Genomic DNA, 13,791 nt, shown 5'->3' on the forward strand with positions numbered 1-13,791 from the left:
ATCTGGTCCCTTCATTTTCTTGCAGAGGGCGGGACAGACTTGTACATCACACATCTCATCACTAGAGGGCTCACTAGAGGGAAGACTGGAAAACAAACCTGCCTTTGCTCCCCATCTTCCCTCCTTTCTTGACTTTCTAAATATTTTTTCCTTTCTTTCCTTCTCTCTGTCCTTTTTTTGTTTTTTACTTCTCTACATATCTACTGTTGTTTTCCTCTTCACTCTCATCCTTTCCTTTATCATTGTGTCACTGTCTTCCTAAATCTTCTCTTTCTATCCTGTGACCTTCCCTTTTCCTCTTTCCTTCCTCTGCCTTTTTTGGCAAAAACTTCCTAATTAAATAACTTCCTCACTCCTCTCTCCTTCCCCTTCCTTTCCTTTCTACTTCATCCTCTTCCTCATCTTCCCCTTACTTCTCTTCCTTCCCTACTTGTCCTCTCTTCTGCCTGCTCATTTTTCATCCTCTCTCTTTCTTTTTTCATGCTTCCCTTCCTTTTCCTCAACTTCCATCTATCTTTTCTCCCCTCTTTCCTTCCTTTCTCTTCTCTTTTTTCTTCCCACTTTTTAATTCGTCATCCATTCCTTTCCTCCATCCCACTTTTGTCATTTCCCCAGTTTCTCTCCGTTCCTTCCCTCTTTCATTCATTCCTGTCACTTTTCCTCTTTTTCTTACACCAATTTCCTTTCCTATCCTCTCTTTACATTTCTTTCTTTACTTCTCCACCAACCCTCTTTATACGTTTCCTCTCCTTTCTTATCTTTTCTTCCCATCTTCTTTCTCTCCTAGTTGACTCAATGAACTTTATATCTCTCTTCATATCCTCCTCCCTTAACCCCCCTAGCATGTCAAAGCTCACAGACAGAGGGGGAGAGAGAAAAGTGTGTGTTTGAGGGTGTGTTTGTGAGAGAGAGAGAGATAAAGAGAGCAGGAGAGGGCGAGCAGCCTGAAGCTGAGCAGTGAGCGGGTTGGCCAGCAGGAGCTTTGGATGATTCCAGTCTCAAGTGTCACTGAGAGCAAAGAGTCTGCAGGACAAACAAGAGGCTGCATCTCTCCTCTGAGTCTCCTTCATCAGGACTTAATTTCCTCACTCCGGGATGATCTTTCACCTTTTAGACCAACACAGAGCCTGAAGCTGCTCCAGCTGGTTGAATAAATCAGTCTTCTGAAAGAGGAATAATAAGAAGAAGACGAAAGAGAAGAAGAAGAAGAGGAAGGGGAGAAGTCAGTCCATCAAACCAGCAGGAAACAACAACTAAAAGTCTTGGATATATTTTGTTCCATCTCATTTCCAGAAAACAAAAAGGAAGAAAGAAGAAAAGGATAACAACCAAAAGAGGATGCTGCTGTCTGCTGCGTCTGTTCAGGTGCAAAGAAAAGAAGAAACAGAAGGAGACAAAAATTAGAAAATAAATACTGAGAAAAAAGGAAAACAGTTTCAGGATTTCTACTTTTAAAATCCAGAAAAAAGGAGGAGTAAAGCATAAAAAAGAGACCGAAGAAGAAGATTTTTCTGATGATCAAAGATGCTTTAGACTGATATTTGTGTGATCTTCACTCTGTCAAGTTCTGGAAAAGAGGAAAGAAAGACAGAACACTAAAGGGGGAAGAAGGAGAAGTGTCGTGGACATTGATAATTTATTTTGAAGAGAGGGAAGAAAGAGATCAGAAGAATATAAAGACAGAGGAGCAGGACAGGTTCAAGGACACACCTAAAGAGTTTAAAGAAGATATAAAAAGGCAGCAGTGAAGAGTCAGAATGAAAGAATAAAAAGGATTCAGGAAAAAAGTAAAGAAAAAGAAGAGAAATATCTGGAAAAGGGAGGAAAACGAGGACAAGGAGGTGTCAAGCCGAAACAGAAGAAAAGGTACAATCAAAGGGGAAAAGGGCAAAAAGGAGAACATGATGAACCAAGAAGAAAAGCAAGAGTAAAACAAGGACAGCTCAAAAGAAGAGGAAGAACTTAATAGAAAAAGTAGAGAGAAAAAAGGAGGACAAACAAATACAGGGAAGAGAAAAAAGAGCAAATCAGAGAAAAGAACCAGAAGGTGTGACTATGAGGCTCCTGGTGCTTCTTGCAGTTCCTCTCTCCATCCTCGTCCTGCACACGGCGGCTGCAGCCTCCGCGGGCGGCGTGGCCCCGGGCCGGCTGGAGCGCTGGGTCCGCTCCGGCCTCCAGTCGCTGCAGTGGGACCAGCTGGACCGCTGCCTCCGCATGTCCTCCCTCTCCGAGGCAGAGTGCAGGCGGCTCGCCCACCTGCCGATGTCCGCCGTGGCTGTGTATGTGTCGGAGCCTCGCAGTGCTGCAGGTAGGGAGGTCAAAGGTCACATAGCACTGTTTTTTTTAAATCCAGAGTGAGGAGTTAATGCTGCCAAAATATCTCGTTCAAACAATGATTCAGTGTGAAACCATTTCAGGATGTGTTTAAATGTCCGTGTTGAGGAGGGGAAATTGAGTTTTTGCCTTAAAAATCTGTAAAAATTAAACAACAGAAGCCTGAATTAGCAGTTTAACATGAATAAAACGGTTTTAATGTTAATTTGCCTGTAAATCAACAGGAAGATGAAGCCATGAATGTTTCAGTTGGTAAGACCAACACATCTTAATGTCCTTAAAATGTTGGTTCTTCTAATGATATTTAAAAATTGGAACATTATTTGTTTTCATCAGTAACATTTGGTCACAATTATATCCTATTTATTAATTATAAAGACATCGATAACTAAAATGCAATGAGATAAATTACAGCACAGAAAGAAACATGTCAATTTCATAAGAAATCTCCATGAGAAACTGCTCGTTTATGTAGGAACCTTTTACTGTGGCATGTAGACACAGCACAAAATTTAGGTTGACTATATTCTATTTAGCAGATAGTCTGAATATTTATGTTGTTTTAAGCTTCATCCATCCAAACGATATTTATCGCACAGAAAGACTAACAAACACGGCCTCTGGAGACCCAAGACTGTAGGAAAAACAATCAAAGCAAAGGAAAAAAGATTTTTATTATTTAAGGAAAGCTACAGTTAATGGACGTCTGTGTCTGCTGCATCTTTGTCTATGTCATTCAGTAAAAATGATGTGATACTTTTAAAAAATAATCCAATGCAAACATTAAACCAACAAATGATCCATCTACTAAATTAGCACAGTATGACTTGGGTGCCTTTTGACCACGCTCCCCCAGTTCCCCAATTCTTCTTAAAAAGAATTATAAAGTATGATATTTTATAAAGAATGATATGTTTTAGGACAAACTGATGGCTGAAAATGGACCGTTGGCCATGTGTAATTTATTTTCTGAGTATTCTCACTAAAACCCTCCAGGTAATACCGACAAAGTCCTGGCCATCCTTCCGGACTCCTCAGGCGGCATGATGAGCTCCAAGTCGCGGGGCGGCTACAGCGTCAGCCAGCTGCTGAATGGAGGTGATGGTGCCCACAGGTACCAGCAGGCTTTCCCCGGCCTTACTGCCCATGATGCCGTGCTGGTGCTGGATCCGAGTCCCGGAGAGAACTTTGGGCACCCGGTGGTCCTCTTCTATGTGGATTTGAATGTGACGAAGAAAAGATGCTCCCACATGGACGGCATTTACCTAGGTGAGCAAGCAAACACAAACAGTCTTTGTGTGTATACATTGTTGAATCATTGTTTATTTTGTTAAATTACTCATTATGTGTAGGTGTAACTGGCTGTGAAATGCCACATCATTATTTTTCGGGGGCTTTTAAGTTCAGGACAAATTAATGCGTACAGTTTTTATAGGATCTGTTTGTCATCTAATCCTTGAAAGAGTTTCCTGGAAGAAAGCAGTGAGGGCAAACTTTGATGTATCCAGTTGTTGCCAATTACCGCACAGTTGAATGGGATAAGCAAAAGTCTACAGTATATTAAAAAAAGCTGATGGATACAGCAGAGACACAACAGCAGCAGTTAACAATCACAAATGGGATGCCACAGGGCTCTATCTTTGGTCCTTTGAAATTTGGATTTTCATGAAAACAATAAGTCTTCCAAAGTGCTTCAAAGTACATTTTTATGCAGATGATACCATTTTATATGCCAACAGTTCCACTTTACACCTGTCTTTGATGCTTTTTGATTTAAACTTCTTAATCATAGACTTGTTTTAAAGGCAGACAAGTTCATCATATTCTCCACATCCACCTGTCTTTGACTGTCCCGCCATTAAAGGTTTATCGTATCACTCCTGCTGGGTCAAAGACATACTACTCAAAGACAGCAGACTGCCATATTCAGCATATTCTCTACGGTTCTTCTTCCTAAAATCTCCTTTCATTTACCTTGTTACTACAGTTCACATCCAATAACCAACTTCCTTCCTAGCTGATTTAGGCACCTTTTAAATTGATTAGCCTTCTAACTACCTCCAAGCTAGGTCCATCGTGATGTTTTAAAGCTTTATAACTTGATGTTTTTATGACCTCTTTACATCTTTTTTATCAACGTTATTTGTCACTTGATTCTTGGATGTGTGCCCTTGTATGTGTTTTTTTCGTTGCTAGTTTTGTGACAGGTTCTTGTTCTCAGTTCCCGCTTATACAAATATATCTCACTCCCAAAGAGTCCTTCTGATAAATAGGTATAATCATAGTAGCAGCTGCATTTACAGTATTATGGTTAATAATAGGCCTGACAACAAATCTGTGCACCAAACATGCATGAATCTGTGTGCTGTATGCATGTGGGGATCTACAATCGTGTGTGTATGCTTCTTTACTGCGTGAGTGTGTGTGTGTGTGTAAAGTTCTGCCCTGAAACGAAGCAGAAGAGAAAGTTGAATGTGCGTGGTCTCACCCTCTGAAAGCTCCATTTATAGCTCATTGTCTGATGCAGAACACTTCCCTGCACAGAGGGGGGTCGACCCAGCTACCTCTTCAGCACTTTTTGCCCTCAGCATCATCTGATACGTCTCTGTCTGTGTGTGATTGCGTGTGCGTTCTTGCACTTCTTGTGATAACCTACTTGAGTTTCTGGACTGAGAGTGGATTTCTGAAAGTTAGGGGTATATATATCTTTGTAGATCGGCTTTATGGACAGTATTAGGGCTTGCTTTAAGCATTTTCTAGCACATCAAAGGATGATATAGAAATATATAAGACTAGATTTCCGCCAAGGGAGAATACAATTTGGTCTGCTTTCTCAGTCAAATCTGGATCTGATACAAAATGTAATCGCCTTTCCTTAGCCAAGCTTTCCACCAAATCACATGGACCATGCAAGATGTTTTTCAGTTATACTGCTGACAATAAAATGGCAACAAAAACTAAACTTAATGGCAGCGCTGATGGGGAACAAATTGTAGTGAAACTTGGCTTTTGGTGGCTGGGATGGCTTTAATTTACTTAAATGTTAAGCATACTTTTTATGGTTTGTCTCCTTTGCTCCTTTTTCTTGTCCCATTATAGCCACCAGGAACATCCAGTCTCCTGACAGCAGAAACAGAAAGATATTTCAATAGTAGTAGGTGTTTAGAGAATCTGCACATTGTGCGAAATTCTCAGTGTAATCACAGAGGACGAGGCACTTCGGTGGCACTAAAGGCAAAGTGAGAGTACTTTGGTCTCACTTAAAAAGGGTTAAAGTGTTTCTAAAAAGCTCCACTTTTGGTGTTGGCAAACACAGCTTCACTGTGGATAAAAGGCCAAAAGGGAGAGTAAAAAAGATTTCTCCGAAGTGCTTTATTCATGTAGAAAACGTCCAAAGGGACAGGCAATGAATGTATTCCGTGACGGTCCTCACAAGTTTAAAGCGACGTGTTTGAAAGTGCAAGTTTGTGACCCCCTGCTGTGCGAGAGGTTATGGCCAGATGTTTGAGGTGAATTTGGCTCCGCGTAACACGAACACACACCTGTCAATTATTCATACAGCACTGAGCCCCCTGCTGGGGCCTGTAGATGGTTTTGGACCAGAGTCTTTTAAGAGAAAAACTTTCTTTAGACCTCGTTTAACCCTTGGAGGGCGAGAGGCAGGAAGAAATCGAGGAAGGAGCGTATGAATAAAAAGGAGAGAGGGTTTAGAAGACAAGCAGAAGCTCAGAAGTGAGGGTTAAGCAGGTGGTAAGAAAATGGCAATCAGTTATTCAAGGGTACCAATCCCAGCGAGAAACTCTAGTCCATGATTTTTTAACAACCTGGGATTTGAACTCGTTGACTGATCACAGCCAAACAAAGAAGAAGGGCCGACCGAGCCTACAGTTTAATTTTAATTCCCACTTGTCCCTGCAGATGTGATCAAGTTTCCTTCCCTCTTTGTGTCTTCAGGTGAGGAGTGTTTGACTCTAGCTTTGAAGGGTCGCTGTCAGAACCAGCTGAAGCGTCGACAGGCCAGTCCAGACAGGATTATGGGTAACACGAATGGTCGGCTGGGAGGCGTCGTGCTGCGCGGGGGAACCATAACCACAAGCGGAGGTAGTCGCCTGTTGGACCGTGCCATTGGAGGGCTCTGTGAAGTCCACTTCCTGCCACTGGTGATTGGAGTTGGAGACAGCAACCGAACGCAGAGACTCAGATGTGTTGGTAAGTGTCACTCTTTTCAATCAGGTACAAGGTACAAGGTATCCTCCTTTCATTCGAGGATATCAGTTTAATTCTGCTAAGCTAGGCTGAAAACACCCTGGGTTTTTACCAAACAGAAAGCAAAAGGTGAAATTTTTTCATCTAACTATTTAAAATGAATCTTGATACCTACAGAGCGCCTTCATTAATCCCCAAAGATGTAGTATCTTTGAACACACACACAAGTTGTTAGAAGGCTAATCTAGGCGTTGTACTTCACACAGAAATGCTTTTAGCTAAATGCAAACGTTGCCGTAGCCATAGAGTTGTGTTATCTTGATTTAGCATGTTAGCATGCTTATATTTGCTAAGGAGCCCTAGAGACATCTGAGGCGGTTGAGGGGTTAGATCATTAGTTTGCATTCTTTCATAAAGAACCAGAAAATGTGCAATTTTAACCCGAATATGGCGCTAGATAGAAATGTATCCAACCACCAAAGTTCTTTTTATGCTAATATGAAGTCAAATAGACTTGATAGAATTAAAGTCAGGTTGTAAAACTTCACCTGCTTTTTATAGTTTGAATGGCATCCTATTGAGCTCTCTCTGGCAGGAGTCTTTCTGAGTCAAATGCAGAATGATTCTCATGTAACGCCAAGACCACCCACACCTGCAGCCTCTGCCAGCAACCTTGGCCTCGTGAGAAAAAGTGCTGGGAAAATGTTATCATGCTGTTTTGGCAAACAAAGACAATCCTCAGGATAAAACCACAAACCCACCTCTGGCTACAGATATGTAGAGAGGAAGTATTCCTTAATTGTTGATTTTGACCCAGTTAAACACAAAGGTGACTGAGTATATTGGCACACCAGGTTTGTTTGAACCTCATGTCAGGAAATCTGCTTCAGCACCGAGGCTCTGCTTTATGTAGAAGATGATTTCAGGATAATCACCTGAGCTTATTCCCCGATGCTGATATTTATTCATGTCTGACATCACATTTGTTTAACAGACCAGGCCGAGTTTGCGAGGTGCCCCCAGCCCCTGCCAATGGTCTCTCCGAGTTTGCCTGTCTCGAGCTGCGAGCTGAATAAAAACACCAGACGCTGCCACCAGCAGCCGTTGGCCACTCACCTCTCCTGCCGACTCTACCAGACCTGTGACCACGCTGTGCTCATCTCAGGTAGGACAGTGTTTTTTATTTGAACATTTGCACTGGTAGAAATCAATGAAAATAGTTCAAACTTGGTAACGAGGATCGCAATGTTGGAACCCATCAACTATGGACTGCCAACCATATAGTCTAGGGGTATCTATATCACAGCCACAGAGTAGCCAGACCTCAGACAGACATGGAGCCTTGTTCTCAGCTGGTGCTGTGGCTGTTGTGTCTCTGTTTAACTAGTAGGAAGTCGTTCTGTTGGGGATATTCAAAATCAAACTGCTAACTAGAAGGACACTCAGAGAGCCCGACCTCTGCCAAAGTCAATATTCCAATCTCCAACCAGTCTTGATGTGTCTCCAAAACCATACAAATTGATTTCATCAATATCATTGCTAGTTGGTGAATTGGATTTTGCATCTGCTCCAAACTTGACCAGGTTCTTCCTCGGCCTAAATCGTACCCTTCCACCAAGTTTCAAGGAAATCGTGCCAGCACTTTTCCCATAATCCTGCTGACATGCAGACAAACGCACCCGAAAATATAACCTCCTTGTTAGAAGTAATATAGAAAGGAGCACGATGCTTTGGTTACGGTGCCATCTGAAAATGTGTGTGTGTGTGTGTACACTGCAGGTGGCTGGCAGCAGCAGATGACGTTCCAGCGTCATGTTCAGAACCTTCAAAAGTTCTACAGGATGCTGCAGAACAACGGTTTCCATAAAGATCACATCAAGACCTTCTTCGCTGGAAGTGGACAGCTTCCTGGTAGGCCACTGTTGCTCTGTGCAAACATTGATTCTTTCTTCTTCTGTCTCACTGATCAAACTGTTCCAAATACTGACTACTGTAATAAAACTGCTGTTTATTAAACACACTCTTACAGGAACAAACAACAAGCTAGGGTTAGCCTCAGTGAAGTAGTCTTATTTATGATTTATACCATGTGGCTACAACATGGACTTGATCCTGTCTAAGCCCAAAAACACTGCAGAAATTAAATAACACCACATGCATTCCAGGACTTTGTGTTAGAACCGCATAAGATTTATTTTGCAGAAGCAAAAAGTAAAGCTAGTTTTGAGCAGGTTCTCTTTTTTTGAATGCAAACTGAAACAGCAAAACAATTAGACTGACAGACTGAAAATGTCTAACATAACGTGTGTAACCCCTCTCCCCTGTCTCCTCCCTCCACAGAGGACTTAGAGGGTGTGTACTCTGCGACGGAGAAAGCCGTGATTCGTAACCACGTGTCGTACGTCTGCAGGAAGCAGCACTGTGCCGACACACTGGTCCTCTACTTGAACTCACCAACACGCAACGACGGCACCATGCTGCTGTGGGACGCCAACCTCAACGGCATTGTAAGACACACACACACCAACATACTGTCGTACTCAGGTACTGATAATAAATGAATTTAAGACAAAGTGTGTGAGTGAATATGAAGATTTGAAGAATGTTATTTTGTGGAGGGAATGTGTGTTTTTAACCCTTCTTTGATGGTACAGTAACCAATGGCCCGACACCAAAGATCTTGTCCATCGTCCCCAGATTCTGCCAGTCCATTTTGTGGCAACACATCAGGATAATCTCTCTCTTAATACTTTGGTACTATAAAAAGGAAGCACACTTACCACATGTATTCTCCCCTGTACTTGCACATCCCAAATGCCAATCTGTAACCCATTCCTGTATGTTTGCAAATACCTGTTGCTCTTTGACATTGGGTCTCTTCTCTCTCTCTGTCGTTGTAGGCTGATCTGAAGGAGCGGTACTCCGTCAACGAGCTGCTGGCCGACCTGGCTGGCTGCAAGGCCACTCGTGTTTTGCTGTTTGTGGATCAGAGCTACAGCGGCGTGCTGTCCAAGAGGCTGCGAGGTTCCCAGAAACACCTCAACGTGGTTCTGATCCAGAGCCAGACTCGGCAGACCCACAGCCAGCAGAGGCTGAACCCTGGCTGGGACGACAGCAGCTGGGCCTACATCAGCCCTGCGTCCTGTCTGCTGGACCACCTAGGAAAGGTAACTTTACCACATTAATGGATTGTTTGTTTCTGTTCACTCTTATAAATAGACATATAATCACCTTTTCCATGTTATCAGGCCTCTGGGATGTCTCGCCTCCTGGAGCCGTGGGCAGGCCTTTTAAACGTGACGTTGGCAGGCGCCCCCTGCAACGCCACGCCGCCTCTGACGGACAACGAGATGAGGAGAGAGTACCAGGGCTGCCAGAACCTGCCGACCGCACTCTGGCACCAGAAACACAGGAGGACCAACTGAGGGAGAGACACTGAGACTGACTGGATGAGAGAGGGAGAGAGAGAGAGAGAGAGAGGGAGGCGGAGTGGGAAACAAATTAAACTTGGACACGCACACAGACCGTACACACGTGTTTGCATTACACACATGCACCTTTGTTGGTGTGTCTTAACTTAGGACTTACTTTCAGTGTGCTTGGTTGACACCCGTGTGTGTGTGTGTGTGTGTGTGTGTGTGTGTGTGTGTGTGTGTGTGTTTTCTGTCCTAAGACAGTAACCATACAGCAACAGCATCCCAATGGGAGTTTCCTGAACACCATGTGAACCCTGTGTGTGTTTGTGAGTTCAGCAAGAGGACAACCACTCTCAGAGACCAGTGCTAGCGTATGCTTCGGTCAGGTGCGTGTGTGTGTGCGTGTGTGTGTGCGTGTGTGTGTGTGCGCAACATGTCCAGGGCACTTAAAACATTTCAGAGCCAATCATCTATCTCTATTTTCATCTTTATGACAGTTATTTCCTCTTTCTTCTTCTCTTTCTTCTGTCCTCTGCTTCACCTTTTCCTTCTTGATCTCCTCCGGTAACATCCTCTTTACATTCTTTCATCTTTTGTTTCCATTTTAACTTGTGTATCTCATTTTGTCCTTTATTCCTCTTCTCCATTTCCCTCCTTCCCCCAATGTCCTCTTTCTTTAGGTTCTTCCTGTGTTTCTTTTCCTGGTTTTCAACCCCATTCTAAACTTCTTCTCTTTTTTGGTTCTTCTTCTCCGCATGTTTACCGTTGGTTTTCCTGTCCGTCAAACCTGTCCTTCAACAAGCCAAGCCAATTGGTCAATCTAGTGTGTCAAAGGTCAAAAACAAACTTCACTCAGTATTGATGATAATATTGGAGAGAAAATGTGATGTATGAACCGCTGCCTGAACTTCTTGCTTCTCTCAAAGTAGTCTGTCAGGTGTCCGGTACATTATATTATCAGGCAAAATTGTACACTTGTTAGTCCTTCAACCCATACTACCACAAAGCTTTATCGCTTGCTCCTAGCCTCTAATACAACCATTACAAGTGTTATTACTTACTAAGGGCATACGACACATCCTGATACCTACATGTCCTCACCGGACAGACACAAGGAACACACTGTCACATACTGTCAGTTTGATACATTTTTCCATCAACACCTCTTTGTCAAATTTAGAAAAAGTGTACTTGAGTTATGTTACATAACTGACATTACATGCAACCCAAAACCAGGCAGCAACCTCCAGATATACAAAATAAAACTAACCCTGGAGTAAAAACTGCAGTTCCTCATATGGCCACTTGAGGCTGACTCCAAAAAGGGTCAAACACCATTCGGCCCCATATTAATGTGCCCAACTTAAGAGCAGTATTAAACATATTTACTGCCTGTTGTGGTCTCTATGTTTCATTTCCCCATTTATGGCAACTGTACAGCGGTTACTTTTTATACAGCTCAACCGTTTGAATTATACTGAGACCTAAAGTTATGCAAAATAAGAGGCATGGTCACTATGATACCATGCGACAAATAATAAGGCTTGTTCTGGGTTAAATCGTACTCATTGACCCTCCAAGTAATCTGAGCTCCAGCTTTTTCAGTGAGTGAAATTCTAGTAGTATTTACGTCACCACCAATCAGCAGCTATCTGTGTTTGCCCTCACAAAACCTGGCTTGTTAGCTCGCTAAGCGTTTGTCATACATTGATTTATTTGTGCGTTGGCGTCAGGATTGTTGTTGGCTTTTCCACGCAAAGAAGACAGTGGGAACCGAATCTTTGAAGTTACCCGGGTCGTTTTGTTCACCAGTCCATCGCTGTCACGTCGGAGACGAGTGAAACGAGCTCTCGGTTTTTGGGTCTCATAATTCTGTCAGATACCAACACAAATAGAATCACATTTAGTGGGGGACACGGTCATGAAGCATCTTATTAAGCCTTGGGCATACACTGTACTTTGATAACTTAGCATTTGTTAACCCTTCGCTTCTCTTCAGCGCCACCCTCTCATCCAAATACGGTCAAAAAACCAATGTGTGACATCTAGATGGCTTCATCCACTTACATACAGTCTCTGGCTGAAACCAGTCTGCTGAGTGAAAGTGTGTTTGTTTTGGAACTAAATTATCTAAACCACGTCTTTGGTCGTGAACATGAAAGTAGCCGCGAGCTATTGTTTAAGGAGTCATATTTTACTGCCCAAAAGGAAGGATGGCAAAACTTACACAACTGAAATCCAGGTTGTAAAAAAATGATGACAGAGTGGGGACTGAAGTCAGGAAATGTATTTTTAAGAGTTCGAGACGACGACTTCTTAACCTGAGAAAGAGGGGGGAAGAGAGAGCCAAGGAAACGAGAGACAGAAACTGGATGGCAGTGATCATGATTAAGATATGAAGCACTGAGACTGCCCTCACTGCTACACAGACTGGCTATGGCATTTTAATAAGGGCACAACTTGTGTGTATGTACGTGTGTGTGCTCAATCACATAGACAGAGGCATCACATGAAACGGGCACATGTTCTAATATAAACCCATCCCAACACTAACGATGTACATGTTGTCCTCTACGCTCGGTAGTTCCTTGTGAATTCTTCTGTACATGACCTCATGTTGTTTTTACATGTGAGTAACCATATATACCACGACCCCGTGTACATCTCATCCCCCCCTGCTGTGTTTTGTATTGATGTGTTTTGTCATACTGATCAGAGATTTCTTTATTCAAGAGAAGGAGGATGATTGGGAAGAACAACTTCCTGAATGAGGGCGACATTTTGGACCAGAACTGTGTCCAACAAGTTGACATGTGCATATTCACAGTCTGTGTATTCATCTGTACAGAGTATGAGATGTAATTTAGCAGAAATGTTTTAGTTGCATGCAGCAAATCACAAAATAAAGTACTTTTAGAAACCATTCGAACGTATCTTGAACTACTGTCCAGTATGTTTAACACAGCCGCCATCTTGGTTGTTTACATTAATGCCTGAAAGACATTTAAACCCGCCCAGAGTTAGAGAAAAGGTTGTTACTGGGTGACCTCTAATCAGGTTGGATGGGAAACTGTCTGAACAGGAGGGGGACCAGACGCAGCTGCTACAGCAAAAAAACATGAGCTAGCAGATTTGGCGAGTTCCCAGCCGAGGTCAGAAAACCATTAACCCATTTCAAAAATGTTTGCCGTAAACATGACGCCCTGGGCGGTAGAGGAGTGAGGGGGAAGTGTTTCTGGTGTCCATGGCTCCAGATTTAAAAGTCCTGTCCATTTTCTGAATAAACAAAGTTTGGTGACCAGCAGTTAAAACACGTCCAAAGGAAGCTGGAATGGGAACAAAGCTTCCCCTCTGAGTCATCAGAGCAAGCTAGAGTAAGAAAGAAATCTGATGGTTGGATCAAAGGATGACGTGTACAGGGACAAGAACATTTTATCAGAGAAAGATTTTAAACCCCCATACCTCACTGGTCCTACCAACACATATATATCATTTTCCCATTAATTAAATTTACAGGACATAGATTCGTGTTGTCCATTAGCGAACGATCATAGCACAAAACATGTTGCTTATGAGTAATGTCTACATGCTCATATGCTCAGGTCTTCCACGGCCCACTCCCAGTCTCGGCGTGTTCCCATTTAGCTTGTGTGTTTAGTACTGTCCTCACTTTGCGTGAGTTATTTCTGTGGGACTTACCCAGAGTTCATAGGGAACTTGGTGACGTATACAAAAGTTCTCGTCCAGCCGCTCACACAATGTGAACAAATGTTTGTATATTGAAGTAGTTTTCAATAAAGTTTGAACAAAAAAAAACAACTTAATGTTAACAGAG

The 13,791-nt window shown here is 42.8% G+C and overlaps 1 protein-coding gene across 1 annotated transcript; it reads left to right on the forward strand.

Moving 5' to 3' along the window:
- Positions 1-919: 919 nt before the first annotated feature.
- On the forward strand, positions 920-9,965 carry LOC138592577 (uncharacterized). Its single transcript, XM_069663409.1, has 8 exons — positions 920-2,308; positions 3,331-3,603; positions 6,289-6,543; positions 7,535-7,705; positions 8,320-8,451; positions 8,881-9,047; positions 9,441-9,707; positions 9,789-9,965. Exons 1-8 carry the CDS (start codon positions 2,056-2,058, stop codon positions 9,963-9,965), a joined length of 1,695 nt encoding a protein of 564 aa, XP_069519510.1. The 5' UTR covers positions 920-2,055.
- Positions 9,966-13,791: the final 3,826 nt, after the last annotated feature.

The sequence above is a fragment of the Semicossyphus pulcher genome, unplaced genomic scaffold, assembly GCF_022749685.1.
Source record: "Semicossyphus pulcher isolate SPU_LCO1_2020_fin unplaced genomic scaffold, fSemPul1.0.p SCAF_15, whole genome shotgun sequence".
Classification (NCBI taxonomy): Eukaryota; Metazoa; Chordata; class Actinopteri; order Labriformes; family Labridae; genus Semicossyphus; species Semicossyphus pulcher.

What these genes read in the sequence shown, in the direction of transcription:
- LOC138592577 (XM_069663409.1), top strand. Translation starts at nt 2,056, where the DNA reads ATGAGGCTCCTGGTGCTTCTTGCAGTTCCTCTCTCCATCCTCGTCCTG. An exon ending in CCACGCTGTGCTCATCTCAG is followed by an intron (nt 7,706 to 8,319) that starts GTAGGACAGTGT and finishes TGTACACTGCAG; the next exon opens with GTGGCTGGCAGCAGCAGATG. An exon ending in TGGAAGTGGACAGCTTCCTG is followed by an intron (nt 8,452 to 8,880) that starts GTAGGCCACTGT and finishes CTCCCTCCACAG; the next exon opens with AGGACTTAGAGGGTGTGTAC.